General features: G+C 31.2%; 1 protein-coding gene across 1 annotated transcript; it reads left to right on the top strand.

The window, feature by feature from the left end:
• The first annotated feature begins 3444 nt into the window (after window positions 1-3444).
• On the top strand, window positions 3445-14381 carry LOC105618255 (kinesin-related protein 4-like). Its single transcript, XM_012199795.1, has 10 exons — window positions 3445-3598; window positions 3937-4168; window positions 5333-5579; window positions 5852-6174; window positions 6537-6654; window positions 7078-7390; window positions 7472-7685; window positions 7756-13813; window positions 13891-14058; window positions 14244-14381. Exons 1-10 carry the CDS (start codon window positions 3445-3447, stop codon window positions 14379-14381), a joined length of 7965 nt encoding a protein of 2654 aa, XP_012055185.1.
• Window positions 14382-14659: the final 278 nt, after the last annotated feature.

Below are 14659 nucleotides of genomic sequence, written 5' to 3'. Positions count from 1 at the left end.
ATTGAAAGAGTAAAGCGTGTACAAGGCGCTGATGATTCACATAACAAGAAGTGCTTTTGTAAAAGTAGGCGGCGACAGTAAAGAGAAAAGATGCTATGTTTTATTTAGTCTCGTTCTGAGACCAAAGTAAATCAGCAAACAAGAGAGCATTGTAGAGATACGCTTTCGATTATCAGATAGATATAAAGTCACTGAGTACATTTACTAACGTCAAGTGTACAAACGTAAACGTAGAGAACGGTGTGCTATAAAAAGGAGCGAACTTCAAAAGTATACAGACATAGATGACAGCGAGACGGACTGTGTCTGTTCTTTATTATTGAGAATATAGACATCCAGTCCTGCAAATGTAGCCTAAAATGTAATTTGCCTCGGTTGAGCCGTCTAACTTGTGATGCGGAATGACCGAAAGCTTAAGGAAAATATATCATATTTATTTTAACTTCGCACGTCTATGGCGCACAATTTGCTCGGGTAAGAAATTTCAAAGAAAATTGATCGTCAGAGGAAACTTTAAATTGACTCGATTATTTGTAACAATTATCCGCCCATTACAAAAATCTAATTTAATATTTCAAAATCATCATTTTAATTACTTATTTTGAGTATTGAAAGCAATGAACAATACTTTTATACAATACTTTTAACACCCAAAATAAATACTTAATCACTACCTTCCAATATTAAAATTTTACAAGTGATAAGGAAATCTAAAAATTTAACACTGGAGGATAATGATTAATTACTTATTTAAGACTAAAAGCATTTTATTATTCAATGCTTTTAATACCTAAAACATGTAATTTTCAATATTAAATTGAGCAATATTAAATTAGATTTCTGCAAGGAAAAAGCGATCTTCTCGGCGAAATCTATATTTCTTTTTTTTTGTAATCAAATATATCACATCAAATGTATCCCATCTCAAATTCATGAATCAAACATTATCATCATGATATACTGATCGCGAATGTATTTTCACGCTGCGTTTAATTAAAACGCTAAAGAATTTATTGAAAAAGGACGCTTTTTTTAGAGGAGTCATGTAGGAATATTATATGTATGTTGTAATATCGTTAAACCGTGTTTTATATTCACGTTCACATTTTTAGAAATATATATACATATATATAGTAGCAAATCTTGAAAATATCATTGTTATGGCATTAAGTTATATATTTGAAATTAAATATCACTCACTACTATCGCACGTTCCAATTGTCTTTTCTTTTCATGTAGTCACCTCTGCCATCTTTGCATAGAAAAAATTGTATTTCATGTTCATATATACATATACATATATACATATATATATATACATATATATACACATATATATATATATACACATATATATATACATATATACATATATACACATATATACTATATATATATATATACATACATATACATATATATATATATACATAGTACACAAATTAAAAATACTATTGATATGACATTAAATTATATTAATTAAATTATATTAAATTTAATTATATATACTTAAAATAAAATATTATTCATAATTCTCGTGTTCCAATAGGCTTTCCTCTGCACGTACAGCTATTCTCATTGCCATCTTCGTGCAAAAAATTATTTTATATTAATGTTTATTATTAAGTTTATTATTAATATTTTATATTATGTTCATATTTTTGAAAATATATCTATACACATAATACAGCAAATTTTGAACATATCATTCTTATGACATTAATTCAAACAACACAAAGTTCTAAAATTATGATAAAACGTCTTTAATGCCCATTTCTATCAATGTAGATTAATTTAATCTCGATTCAACTTACTCTTCCTCTTTTTCTAAGCTTTAGAACTAGAAAAAATAAAAAACAGGCATAAGTCGTCTTTAATTACCGAAAATGACTCGATTTTAAACATTTTTTTGTTATTAGATAAGTTATATTTATAAAAATTATTATTAAATATTAACTCACTGCTGCTGCGCGTTTCAATTGTTTTTCCTCCTATGTAGCCTTCCCATATATTTTTTGTGCACGACGTAGCGCACGATTTCACAATTATTGCACAATCCTTTAATAGCATGATATTGGAGTTAATTATTTTTTGCCAAGATTATCGAAAATTGCGACGTATTGCACTCCCGACAGTCTCGACGCGCGCTTTTTCATGTCATGATAGAGCAAGGCGAAAGATACGTCATGGCGAAATGCGCACTAGCGACATCACGTTGGATCACTCATCACAACTAAACGCATTGAACAAATCTAAAGTTCCTAGAACTAGATTACTTCCTAGATATAATGCGTGATCTATAATAGCAATAGCAGTAATGATGAGGTTGATGAGTAAAAATTGACCAATCATAGTTGAATGTAAGAAGAATAATCGAATATGATTGGTCAAGTTCTATGCCTACTCCTTAATCAACTATTGTTATTGCCCATTGTAGACTATGCGTACAAAGAAACACAACCGAGCATATTTATTACAATTAATCATCTGAAAAAAAATGGCGATCTGCGTTTTACATCATTCCGCAAACGGAGTGCGATTCCTATAACAGTAGTTATTTCTATAAAGAAATACTAATTCTCTTTGGAGATTACAATATACATATCAAGATTTAAAAATCATGATACTTATCAAAATTAGAATCTTAGAAGACTATCCGTAGAAAAAATGGCGGAACCAAGAAATCAGGACAACGGTTGCGCTTCTCTATTATATCTAGAACTCTACTTCTAATTTGTCAAAGTCTCGCTACAAATGATTAAAAGCATTTGATGGACTAATTAGAAGAAAAAATTTTACAAACTGACCAATTAAAAAACACTTCTAAGCATTCGCATTGACCGTATCCCTAGTAGTCTACTTCTAATAGTGTACTTTTAGCGATTCTAGACAAATCCATAGTGAAATTGGACAAATGGCGGAGAAGTTTGAAAATTTAAATTTGATCAATCAGAACGGCTGCATTCAACGGACTCAACAGTTGATTTTGTTCCAAAATTCATGTGCTGAAAATGTACTATATATGAAACATAGATTTTCAATACTGGCAGTGAATTTTGGAACGCAGTGTGAGTGAGCGCTCGCTGCTATTGATGTATTCTTCCAGATCTAAAATGCTGATTGGATAAGCTAAAAGAATACACCAATAATAGCGAGCGCTACTCAACTGTTGAGTCCGCTGAATGAAGCCTGTCCATATGCGGTCCAAAAATCATCTCATTTTGATCGAATAGCCATGCGATAATGGTCGACGCATGCGTGATGAATTATGATTTGAATTTGAACGGCGTAACGAGCGTTTAGTTTACTTGTTTAGTCTTCCGTCGACTGTTATGGTGATACGACGAATATTCATGATTCTCGTGAGTGCGTTTTCCGATTATACAATAAATACGAGCCTTGCTTCCTTGAAATATTTGTTAGAACCGAAAAACTGAATTTACAATGTCGGACAGCATAAAAGTGGCTATCAAAGTCAGGCCTCTCATCAAACGAGAAAAGGATGAAAATTTATCGATACAGTGGGTCACCAATGAAAACACCATTCTAGCTACTGACTCTGAATTCAGAAAGCGATCTGATGGTAGATTCGAATTTGGTACGTCAATATGTTATACGAAATTAGTACAAATTTCGAAACGTGTCCCGAACACGTAATTTTTCTCGGCATACCTCTTTTGAAAAATTATTTTTGTATTTATATTTTTTTTTATTTTTTTACTTTTTCTTTTTTCTTCAATTAAAAATATTTCATTTCTTTAGCTATAAAATACATATATATGAAGTACAATTAAAGAAGTATCATTCAAATTTAATTAATTTAATTAATTTAATTTGTATCGTCATGTGAGGTTATAATTTTATCGGCCATCTTTTTTATCTTTTATCCTTTGATTTTGATATAAGATTCACATATTATGTTTACATGATTTGCAGACCATATTTTTGATATGAACGTCAACAACAACAACGTATTTAATGTTGTAAGGCCTATTGTCGATGCTGCTGTAAATGGATTTAATGGCACAGTATTCGCTTATGGACAGACAAGTTCTGGTAAAACTTATACCATGATGGGTACTTCGGAAGAACCTGGCATAGTACCTTTAGCTGTTGAGCATATGTTTGATGCAATAACCAATATTCCAGGACGCGAGTTTTTATTAAGGTAAATATATCTGTTGTGACAAAAGAATAACTTATTTAATAAGAGAATATATTTTATGACAAAAGTATAATTTAATTAAGTAAGAGTTTAGAGCTCTCTTATCTATTTTTCAAAATTTATCTGTATAAATTATAATAGGTCTGTTCGCACTTTTTGCGTCTTTCTGCTTTTTTGCATCTTTGCTTTCTTTCTTTTCAAAGCCAAACATATATCTATCTCATTTTAAGTGCAAAAATATTTGGATTTCATGCAATGGGAACAAATTTGCAATCAATAACATAGATCTTAAGATGATCCTACAATATCAATAATATTTGCTATGTTACACTGTATGCTTAGTCCATGGGTGCTTTTGTTTAATCTATAGGATAAACAAGAATATCTATTGTATAAGCTATGGCCTAAATGCATGGTAAACGTAGCCTCTGTATCAATAATTATCAACAATATTACTGATTGTGTGTTGTTAATATGATGGATTGACATAGGATATAGATGGTGATCTAGATTTTAATTATCAAGTCCAATATTATTAAAATCCATGTCACTGTATATTGGTGCAATAGATATTGTACATAAAACTAAAGTTAAAATTAAATTAATATATTATCAATGATACTGATTGTGTAAGGTTGTAAAAATACTAAAAGCATATTATCAGTATTACTGATTTAATATTACTAATCAATATTATTGACCATGCAGGGTCCTTTAGTTAATAATCCACCAGTATTAACAAATACTATCAATTTTATTAATTATATGTGATTAGTATTGATATAGATTATGGATTATAGAATATTGATAGTGATCTAGATTTCTTCATTCTTCAATATCAGTATTCTCTATCACAGCAATACTATTGCTTAAAAATCAAGAAATTTGGATTATCACCTATAATATTGTTAGTATTTGTTGATTTTATATTATTAATTGTATAAGACTTGTAAAAAAAGTACTTCAGCATTCTGTTAGTGTAGTTGCATAATTGTATAAAACTAAGCTGAAATAAAACTCAATAATATATGTCAATAATATTTTATTGATTATGTAATGTTACAAAAAGTGTTAATGTGTATTGTTAGTATTACTGATTCAGTATTGGTCGTTTAAAATTCATATAAGAAGTATAGCCTTTTATAACACAATGTATTAATGTTTCAGAGTATCATACTTAGAGATTTATAATGAAAAAGTTAATGATCTCTTAAACAAAAACCAAGACAAAAACTCAACAGATTTAAAAATACACGAAGATGTAAATGGTCAAGTATTCGTAAAGTGTAAGGAAGAAGTTACAAATAGTCCAGAGAATGTTTTAGCAATAATGAATAAAGGTAATAAAAGCAGAAGAATAGGCGAAACAAACATGAATGAGCGAAGTAGCAGAAGCCATACAATATTTAGAATTGTAAGAATATCAATTTTCATTAATACTATATGAAATATTTTAAAATAGAAAATTATTTTATTATTATTACTAGATAAAGTAATCTGTATAACAAATATAAGTTACTGTATTGCTGACTGCAAACTTTTGTTATTCGTTGCAATGCAAAAAAAATCGTGCTATGTATATTATAGATTTTTATGTGTAATGGATAACGGAACGCAGCCTATACCTAGATATAATAATCCATATATTTCCATAAATTTGAAAGTTGCAACGCAATGACATTGCAGACAATTGAAAGTCGTGAGGCTGGTGCAGGTTCAGATGGTGCGATACAAGTTTCCCAATTAAATATGGTCGATCTAGCTGGATCAGAAAGGGCTCGTCTGACAGGTGCTAGTGGAGAACGTTTCAAGGAAGGACGTCATATTAACTTATCACTTTCAACGTTGGCCTTAGTAATAAAACAATTGAGCGAATCACAAGACTATGTAAATTTTCGAAACAGTAAATTAACAAGATTACTTCAAACTTCTTTGGGTGGCAACGCAATGACAGTAATGATATGTGCAGTAACACCAGCTGCTTTAGACGAGACTCAATGCACATTATCGTTAGTATTTTTTCTTCTTTTTACATTAGGCCTCTGGCCTATTACACCTCTCTCATATGCTTGTGGGGTGTACACTGATTATTTAATTCACAAGCATATGGGACCTATAGTTTTAACACCGATTCCAAACAGCGATTTTTTCGTGAAATGTTTCTGTGAACAAGAATATTCTCAGGAAATTACTGTTTTTTTCCAAGAGAAGATACGAGCATAAAAATTTTGATTCCTCCAGGATCAAACTTGGAATTTCTGACATAACGGGCTAGTGCGCTGTCTGCCATGCCACGCTCGAATTCTAGTTTTTGAAATTATTTAATATATATTAACGTAGTGTAACTGACTTTTTATTTTTTAATGAATAGGTTTGCATCTAGAGCTAGAAATGTAAAAAACGATCCTAAATTGAACGAAGTTATGTCTGACGGTGTACTTTTAAAACGATATGCAAAACAAATAGATAAGTTACACACAGAATTAGAGGTAAGTATATATTATAAATGTTTTATTTTGGGTTATTATTGGGTTATGGGAAAATTTTTTGATTGAATTTTCTACACAATCACACGATAAACTCTTTTAATTCTTAACTGTAACAGCGATGTAACAACGATGTCTCATCGGTACAAATCTGGGTATTTCGAATCCATTCTTTAATCTATTCAAAATAATTAAAAAAAATTTCTAAAAATTTACAAACATACTTTCGATTTTCTAGAATAAAGTTTAGACTTCTTTTGAATAATAAAATGTATATATTATTTAATTTGTGTCGAATTTGTGAGAAATTTGCACGAACAGAAGTCGGACACAAAATACACAGAATAGTACCACAAGGAGCAAATATTTAAATAATAATATATATCTTAAGATCTTTTAACTTACATAATAAATTCATATTTTTAGAGAATGAAACAGTTAACTCAAACAACTGATTTTCAAGAAATGGAATCTAAAATGCAAGAGAAAGATCGCATTAATCAGAATCTAGAAGAGCGTATTAGATTACTGCAAACTCGGATCATCACTGCCGCTAATCGCAATACTATAGCATCGTTCAAGGTTAAAGAAAAAAGAAGACAGACTTGGTGCGGCACTGGTGGATTTAATAAATTAAATACATCTTTATTTTCATCGTGCTCGCATTTATCACCAATTAAAGAAATGTCACCTATCAAATCACGTATTAGACGTAAATCTAATACTACTATGGATTCATGTGCGTTTTATTTTTTATACTATGCAAATTAAATATTTAATAAACTAAATTATAAATTAAAGATATGTATTATTCTTATAGCATTCCAAATAGCCTTTGCTGATTTTGAGCTGGAACTTATGAATAGTGAAGCAAATCATGACGAAGACATCAGTAGCGATGAGGATCCATTTGTTACATATCGTGACAAACATCGTGTAAAATTTACCGATGATGTAATTGTCAAATCACCTATAAACTATAGCGACGATAATATCACATTTGACAAAATTGAGGCGTCCACTCAAACTGTAAGGTAAGTAGTACAGAAAAATTAATTTGATTTTATTTTACAATTATTTTAATCATTCTCTGTTTATAACTAGTAATAACTCACCTGATACACCAAAGCGTACTTTGCGAGACAGAATCCGTAATTTGACGGAAGAATATTCAGAACTTAAGGAATTTACAACCTTGGAAAAGCAGCTACATTATGAAGACCACTTATCTGAACTCCAGGAAAAACGTTCACAGTTTGAAAAGCAATTGGAAAATATCACATCTGATAAGGAAGCTTTCGAACATATAGCATCTGAACTTCGTAAAAAGTTAACTGCAGCTGAATTACGATATACTTTAGCAGAAGATCAATTAAACGTTCAAGCAGCAGAATTAGAGAGAATATCAGATTTAGAAAAAAAAATTGCGCAGTTGTCTGCACAAAAAATAGAGGTGCAAAATGTTCCTAATCTATATAAACAGATAGCTGTTCTTACAGCTGAAAAAGATGGATATGAACATGTGGCATCTGAACTGCGAAAAAAACTTAATGAAGCCGAACAACGCAATATTGTATTAGAAGATAAATTAACCAGAAATGTAGAATTAGAAATACCATTTATTCAAACTTTGTCGAATAATGAGACCATTTCATTTGAAAAAGACGAACTGCAATGTAAAATAACTGATCTTCAAAATAAGCTAATAGAAGCAGAGTTAAATAATAATTCGATGAAAGATAAATTGGAGAAGCAACAGCAAATGCTACAAAATCTTCAAGAAGAAAAAAATATAGTTGCTTCTGAAATGCAAAATAAATTAAGAGAAGCAGAAGAAATTAATAATTCGATAAGAGATAGATTAAACGAGCAGCAACTAGAAGTTCAGAAATTTCAAGATCAGGAAAAGCAGATTGCACAACTTAAATCTGAAAATCACAAAGTTAAACTTACTGTCGAGGATCTTCAAGGCCAATTAATAGAAACAAAAATAATTATTAGCGCAAAGGAAGATAAAATGCATGAATATCAGCAAGATTTAGACAAATTTCAACATTTAGAAGATGTCATAAAAGAACGAATGGAATTTGAACAAATCAATAATGAGTTGAGGCACCAATTGACACAAATACAATTAATGAATGATTCAATGAAAAATAAATTAAATACGCAGGAGTTGTATATACAAAAGAACTGCGATTTAGAGAATCAAATTCAAATTCTTGCAATCGAGAAAAATGAATTTAAAGTTATAATTAGTGAATTAGAAGAGAAATTGAAAGAAATGGAATCAAACAATTCACTAAAAAACAAATCAAATGAATATGAAGCAAATCAATATGAAATCAATTTAAAGATCACAAATGAAACTTTTACATCTGAAAATAAATCTGAACAGATAATTTCCGAATTGCAAGAAAAGTTAAAGGAAACAGAATCGAATAATAGTTTAATCAAAGAAGAATTAAATGTATGTCAAGCAGAAGCGCAGAAAACGCTTGAAGAGCACAGAAAATCTATTGAAAATTTTGCAATTGAGAAAAGTAAATTGGAAGATACAGTGCGTGAATTTCAAGAAAAGTCAAAGGAAGCAGAATTGAATAACAATTTATTGAAGGACAGAATAAATGAACAAGAATTGCAGTTACAGAAGAATTATGATATGGAAAAAGAGATTGAATATCTCACATCGAAAACAAAAGAGTTTGAGTGTACAGTTCACGAGTTGAGAGAGAAACTGGCCAATACTCAGCATTGCATTTCAATAGAAAATGAATCGAATGGAATACAATTACAGAAAATTCAACTAGATGCGCAAGTCCCAAATACAATATCTGAAAGAGATGAACAAAACTCCATAAAATTGTGTCAACAATCGTTGAAGAGTCTCGAAAAGGAATTGATGGAGAATCAGAGCAAAGATGAAATCAATCATCTACAAAGTCGTATTAATGATTTGCAAAGTATTATTCAGGATATACAGAACGAAAATACATACTTGAAAGAACAAGCAACGAAATCGATATCATATAATGAATCCGATTTAGGTAATGATGATTCGTCAAAAATTACAGATGATTTATCGATTACGAAGATGTCTCTAGACGAAGATAGTGCTAAGTTGTCTGCAGATCTTGTTTTGAAAAATCAGGAATTAGATGAAATAAAGCACATTGTGCAAAGCTTGAAAGCAGACATAGAAAACTTGCAACAAACTGTATATTTATTAACGACCGAGAACAGTGAATTGGCAAATAAATTAGCAACAGAAAAGGAATGCAACGAGAAATCGATTATTTATTATCAGCAGACTATCGATGAACTTTACGAGCGAAACTCAAAAATAATGGATGAGAAACTCGAACTCGAGAATAATTTAACAAATCTTAATGAACAATTAGAAACTCTTCGCTCGAGAATGCCCGAGGTAAACTTAAACGAAGAGCAGATAATTCAAAAGTATGAAAAACAGATTAGTGAATTTCAGGCAAGAAATATAGAATTGTTGTCCCATCTCACAGATCGAACGAAAGAGCTTGAAATATTGAAAGAGAGTAAGTCGCTTTTGTATGAACACGATTGTATATATAAAGATAAATTAACGAATCTTACTGAGAAACATAAGCATTTAATAGCTGAAAACGGTGATCTTTCCACTAATTTAATGGATAAAATCGAGGAAAACGAAGGATTGAAACAAGAATGTGATATTCTAAAAAATAAACTAGAATTATCACTGAAAAATAAAGAGAGCATTAATAACAATGATGTGGAGCAGCTGAGAATGGAGAATACTGTATTGAAAACCGAGCTGATGGAACTCAAAACTAACTTAAAAACTTTAACCGAAGAAAACTCGAAAATATCCAGTCAATTAATAGAAACCATAGAAGATCTAGATAATGCACGAAAACTCAATTCTGGCAACAATACCATGCATTTGTCGACATTATTTAATAGTACCTTGATGAATGATGCATTGGATAAATCTGCGTTAGATGATGATGCTGAAACAAAAATCGTAAATCTGCAAGAGGAAGTTAATCATCTCACAAATCTCAATAGAAAGCTAAGTGATCTAAAATTAGGTACCTGTACACAGTGTAGCCACTTAAATGAGTTAAATGAAAATCGAAGAATGCTGAAACTCGAAGTAAAGACTCTTAATCGCAAATTAGAAAACTTGCAGAGGAAATTTTCTAGCAAATCTGCAAAGAGTGACGCGCTCATATTGAAGGCCAAAGAAGATTTAAACGTAAGTTCATGTAATTTATCTCTTAATGCCAGTTTTTCAGAAAATATGAATGTCACTTTCGTTGAGGAAAGACTTCAATCTTTAAACAATGAATTACAAATTTTGAAAGAAGATCATAATAAGCTATCGGATTTATATAAAGAGAAGTGTAATGAAGTCGAAGAATTACAGAATAGCACCATCACGGATTCATCGACTAATGACAAGAATTCCAGCATAAAGAAGTCCCCAAGTAGAATTTCATTAAGATTAGAAAATATCGGGAAAGTTATGAATGATTTGCAAAATGATATCAAAACAATAAAGGAGAATAACGAAAGTGTCAAGTCAGATCTTACAAAGTTTATTAACGAAAAAGAAAGAATGCTGGATGAAATTAATACTTTGAAGACCATTAATGAAGAATTGTTGCAGAAATTGTCGGAAAGTGAACTCTTGCATGCTACTACATTAGAGAAAGCCGATATTCTTGAAAATGAGGTACAAGATATGACAAAAAAATTGCAGGAGTTTACTATAAGATATAAAGAAATTGAAAATGCAAAGCTACTTCTTGAGGTTGAAGTAGATAGCTTGAAGGAAGATAAATTGATGAAAGAGCAAACAGCAAACGAATTACGTCAAAGCCATTCCTGCCTGGAACAGGAATTAAATTTAATAAAGAAAGAGAAAGAAGAGCTTAACAATGACATCATTCTTTTGGAGCAAGAATATAATGAAAAACTAGATTCACTAAAAGCAATGAATGACAAGTTAACCAGCTCTAAAGCAGTTCTCTCGCAGGAATTCACTAATTATATTAAAGAATCGGAAAATAGATTAATGGAACTTAATGAAAAAATAAACAAATATAATTCCGAAAATGATTATCTCAAACAGGAATTAATCAGGCTGCGCGATATAGAAAATAAATTTGAGAAGATGAGAACTGAATATCAGGCTCAGTCACAACAAGATAAAACATTAGTTGACGATAACAAGAAGCTCAAAAATGTATTGAATGACAGTTCTAAGAACATCATTAAAGAAATAAAGTCTCTCGAACCTAAAGTCGATACTCAGAAATTTATGGATAAATCGGTGGATGAGCTATTCCAGATATTTATGCAAACTATTTTGATGAAAGAGAAGGAAGTAATAAAAACTATGCGGGAGAATTACGATAAGGAGAAGCAAAAGCTCGAAGATGAAAAGCGTCAGAGTGTAGACTCGGAGAAACGTACATTGCTGTGGGTGAAAGAACTGGAGTGTGAGATAGAGAAACTTCAAAAGGATCTGTCTGAGCGAGAAATTGCATCCGAGGACTTACAGAAAGAAATTGCACATTTAGAACATCTTTTGGAAGAAAGTAATCGCGATAGAGAGATATTGAAAGAGAAGAATAGCTTACTTGAGACGGATCTCAACAATTTACAAATTGAATATAATAAATATTCTAAAATCGACATGGCCAATGAAGAAGCCATTGTTATCGCACAGAAACGAGAAAAGCAAGCGCAAGAGATGATAAAAAATAAAGAATCAGAATTTCAGAGGCAGTTGAAATCAGAGAAGGAGACGTACAATAAACAAATTGAAGATCTCACGTGCACAATAGAGTCGTTTAAGACGAAAAACATGGAACTGACAAATAGCATTGAAGGCCTCGAAGTTAATCAAAAGCAACTGAAGAATATCATCGACTTGAAAAGTAACGATTTAATGAAAAGCAATCAAATCAATCAGAAAATGCAGGCCGAGTTGGAACAGCTAACAGAAACTTACAACGATTTGCATAAAGAACTGGAAGAGAAAGAGCTATGTATCGCGGAAATCAAGGAACGTCTGAAAACTAAGTGCGATGAGCTGATAGAATATAAAATTAATCTGGAGACGATCGTGCCCGAAAATAAGCTGTTGAAGCAACAGATTAACGAACGGAAAGTCACCATAGAGCAGTACAAGGTGGAAATAGAAACTCTGAAAATGGAAAATAAAAAGGCAATTGACGCGATTAAAGATCAATTGAACTTTGAAGAGCTAAAGAGCACGGAGCTAAACAAACAGATAGCTGAATTAAATAATAAGCACATGGCTTTGACAGAAGAGATGAATGCTTTGAAGGATGACTACACGACATTAAAACATAAGTACGCGACATTAGAAAAGCGAGTCAGGAACAGTACGAGCAAAGCCCAAGCAGAAGAACAAATGGAAGAACTGAAAGACTTGAACAGGTCTTTGCGAAATAATTTGGACGGTGCTAGCAATCGAATAACGGAGTTGCAGGCTGTGAAAACCGATTTGATGAAGCAAGTGATTACTTTAAGCAGTCAATATGATACGGCGTGCAAAGACAATCAAAAATTAAAGGAAACACTATCATCGTCCAGACATAACGATACATATGCTGCCTGCGAGAAGTACGACAATTTGCTACAAGAGAAAAACAAAATTGCATTAGAATTGGAAGCAACAAAAGTTCAATTGAATCAGAAAAACAAAGACATTGAGAATTATCTCCACGAGATAAAAGAATTGAAGAAAAAAAACACGGAACTCGATAAAGAATTAGACGAGTTGGCGGCTGTTATTTGCGAGCACGACGCAGATAATGCAAGACTTCAAGATAAGTATTTCACATGTCGTGCTGAAGCTGACGAACTACAAGACAAGATAAAAACTCTTGAGAAGAAAACTCAAATTAATCTGTTGCAAATAAACACATCCTCCAACAAGAGCGAAAAGTCTCTCGATGATGAATGTAGTTGCGCAATATTAAAAAACAAAATACGGGAATTGCAATTAGAGGTAGTATCAAAGAATGGAAAGATTGCAACATTAGAACTGCAAATACGTAGCGGAAGCTTTCCTTATCAAATGAAATGTAAAGAACTACAGGAACACCTATCAGCATATAGTAACAAAGTACTTTATTATATTTTAATTATTATCAAGTTTATGTAAATACAATAATTTGATAAATAATTTGATTGTTTTTACAGAATAGCGAGCTGAAGGCGGAAATGAAGCGATTACAGATGGCTATGATACGTACAAGCGCAAAGGAATGTGATGTATGTAAACAGAGACTAATAAACAGGAGACATCAGGCATGCCAAACAATGCCGGAAATGTTGAAATTTTGTGGCATGAGCAGCGGCATAATCGATGTAAGTATATGCCAATATCTCAGAATTGAAGCATGCAATGTTCGGTTGAAAACAAAAGGGAAGAAATATAAAAAAATGCAAGAACGATTTTGTTTCATTGATTGCTGTGCTTTCATCTTATTATCATTATTATTATTTTATAAATTATCTTATGTAATACTAATTAATGATATAATTTCATATAGGATGAGATAAGAATAACGAAATTGGAGAAGGAGAAACAGATTATGAGGGACGTGTGTCGAACTAGATCAAAAACTATAAAGGAACTCGAAAAGCAAATAGAAGAATATGAAAAATTATTAAATTCGAAAAATTCATGATCTGCGAGAACATTCGTATTGCCATTTTATTGATTACTATATATATATATATTTAATTACTGCGCGCGCGCGCGCGCGCGTGTGTGTATGTATGTATATGGTCTGCGGCTTTTCATCACATGATATTTAACAATAATTTGATCTAAAGTTTGCATAACATATAGAACATATAAAATGTAAATATCGCAATTTTTTAATTTTAATACAATAATAGTTTCATATTTTTGTAATGCAGAGAACTGTGAACTTTTATTACTTATTTTATATATCGATTACAG

Source organism: Atta cephalotes (genome assembly GCF_000143395.1).
Source record: "Atta cephalotes unplaced genomic scaffold scaffold00016, whole genome shotgun sequence".
NCBI lineage: Eukaryota > Metazoa > Arthropoda > Insecta > Hymenoptera > Formicidae > Atta > Atta cephalotes.
This window is presented reverse-complemented; position numbering and strand designations above follow the sequence as displayed.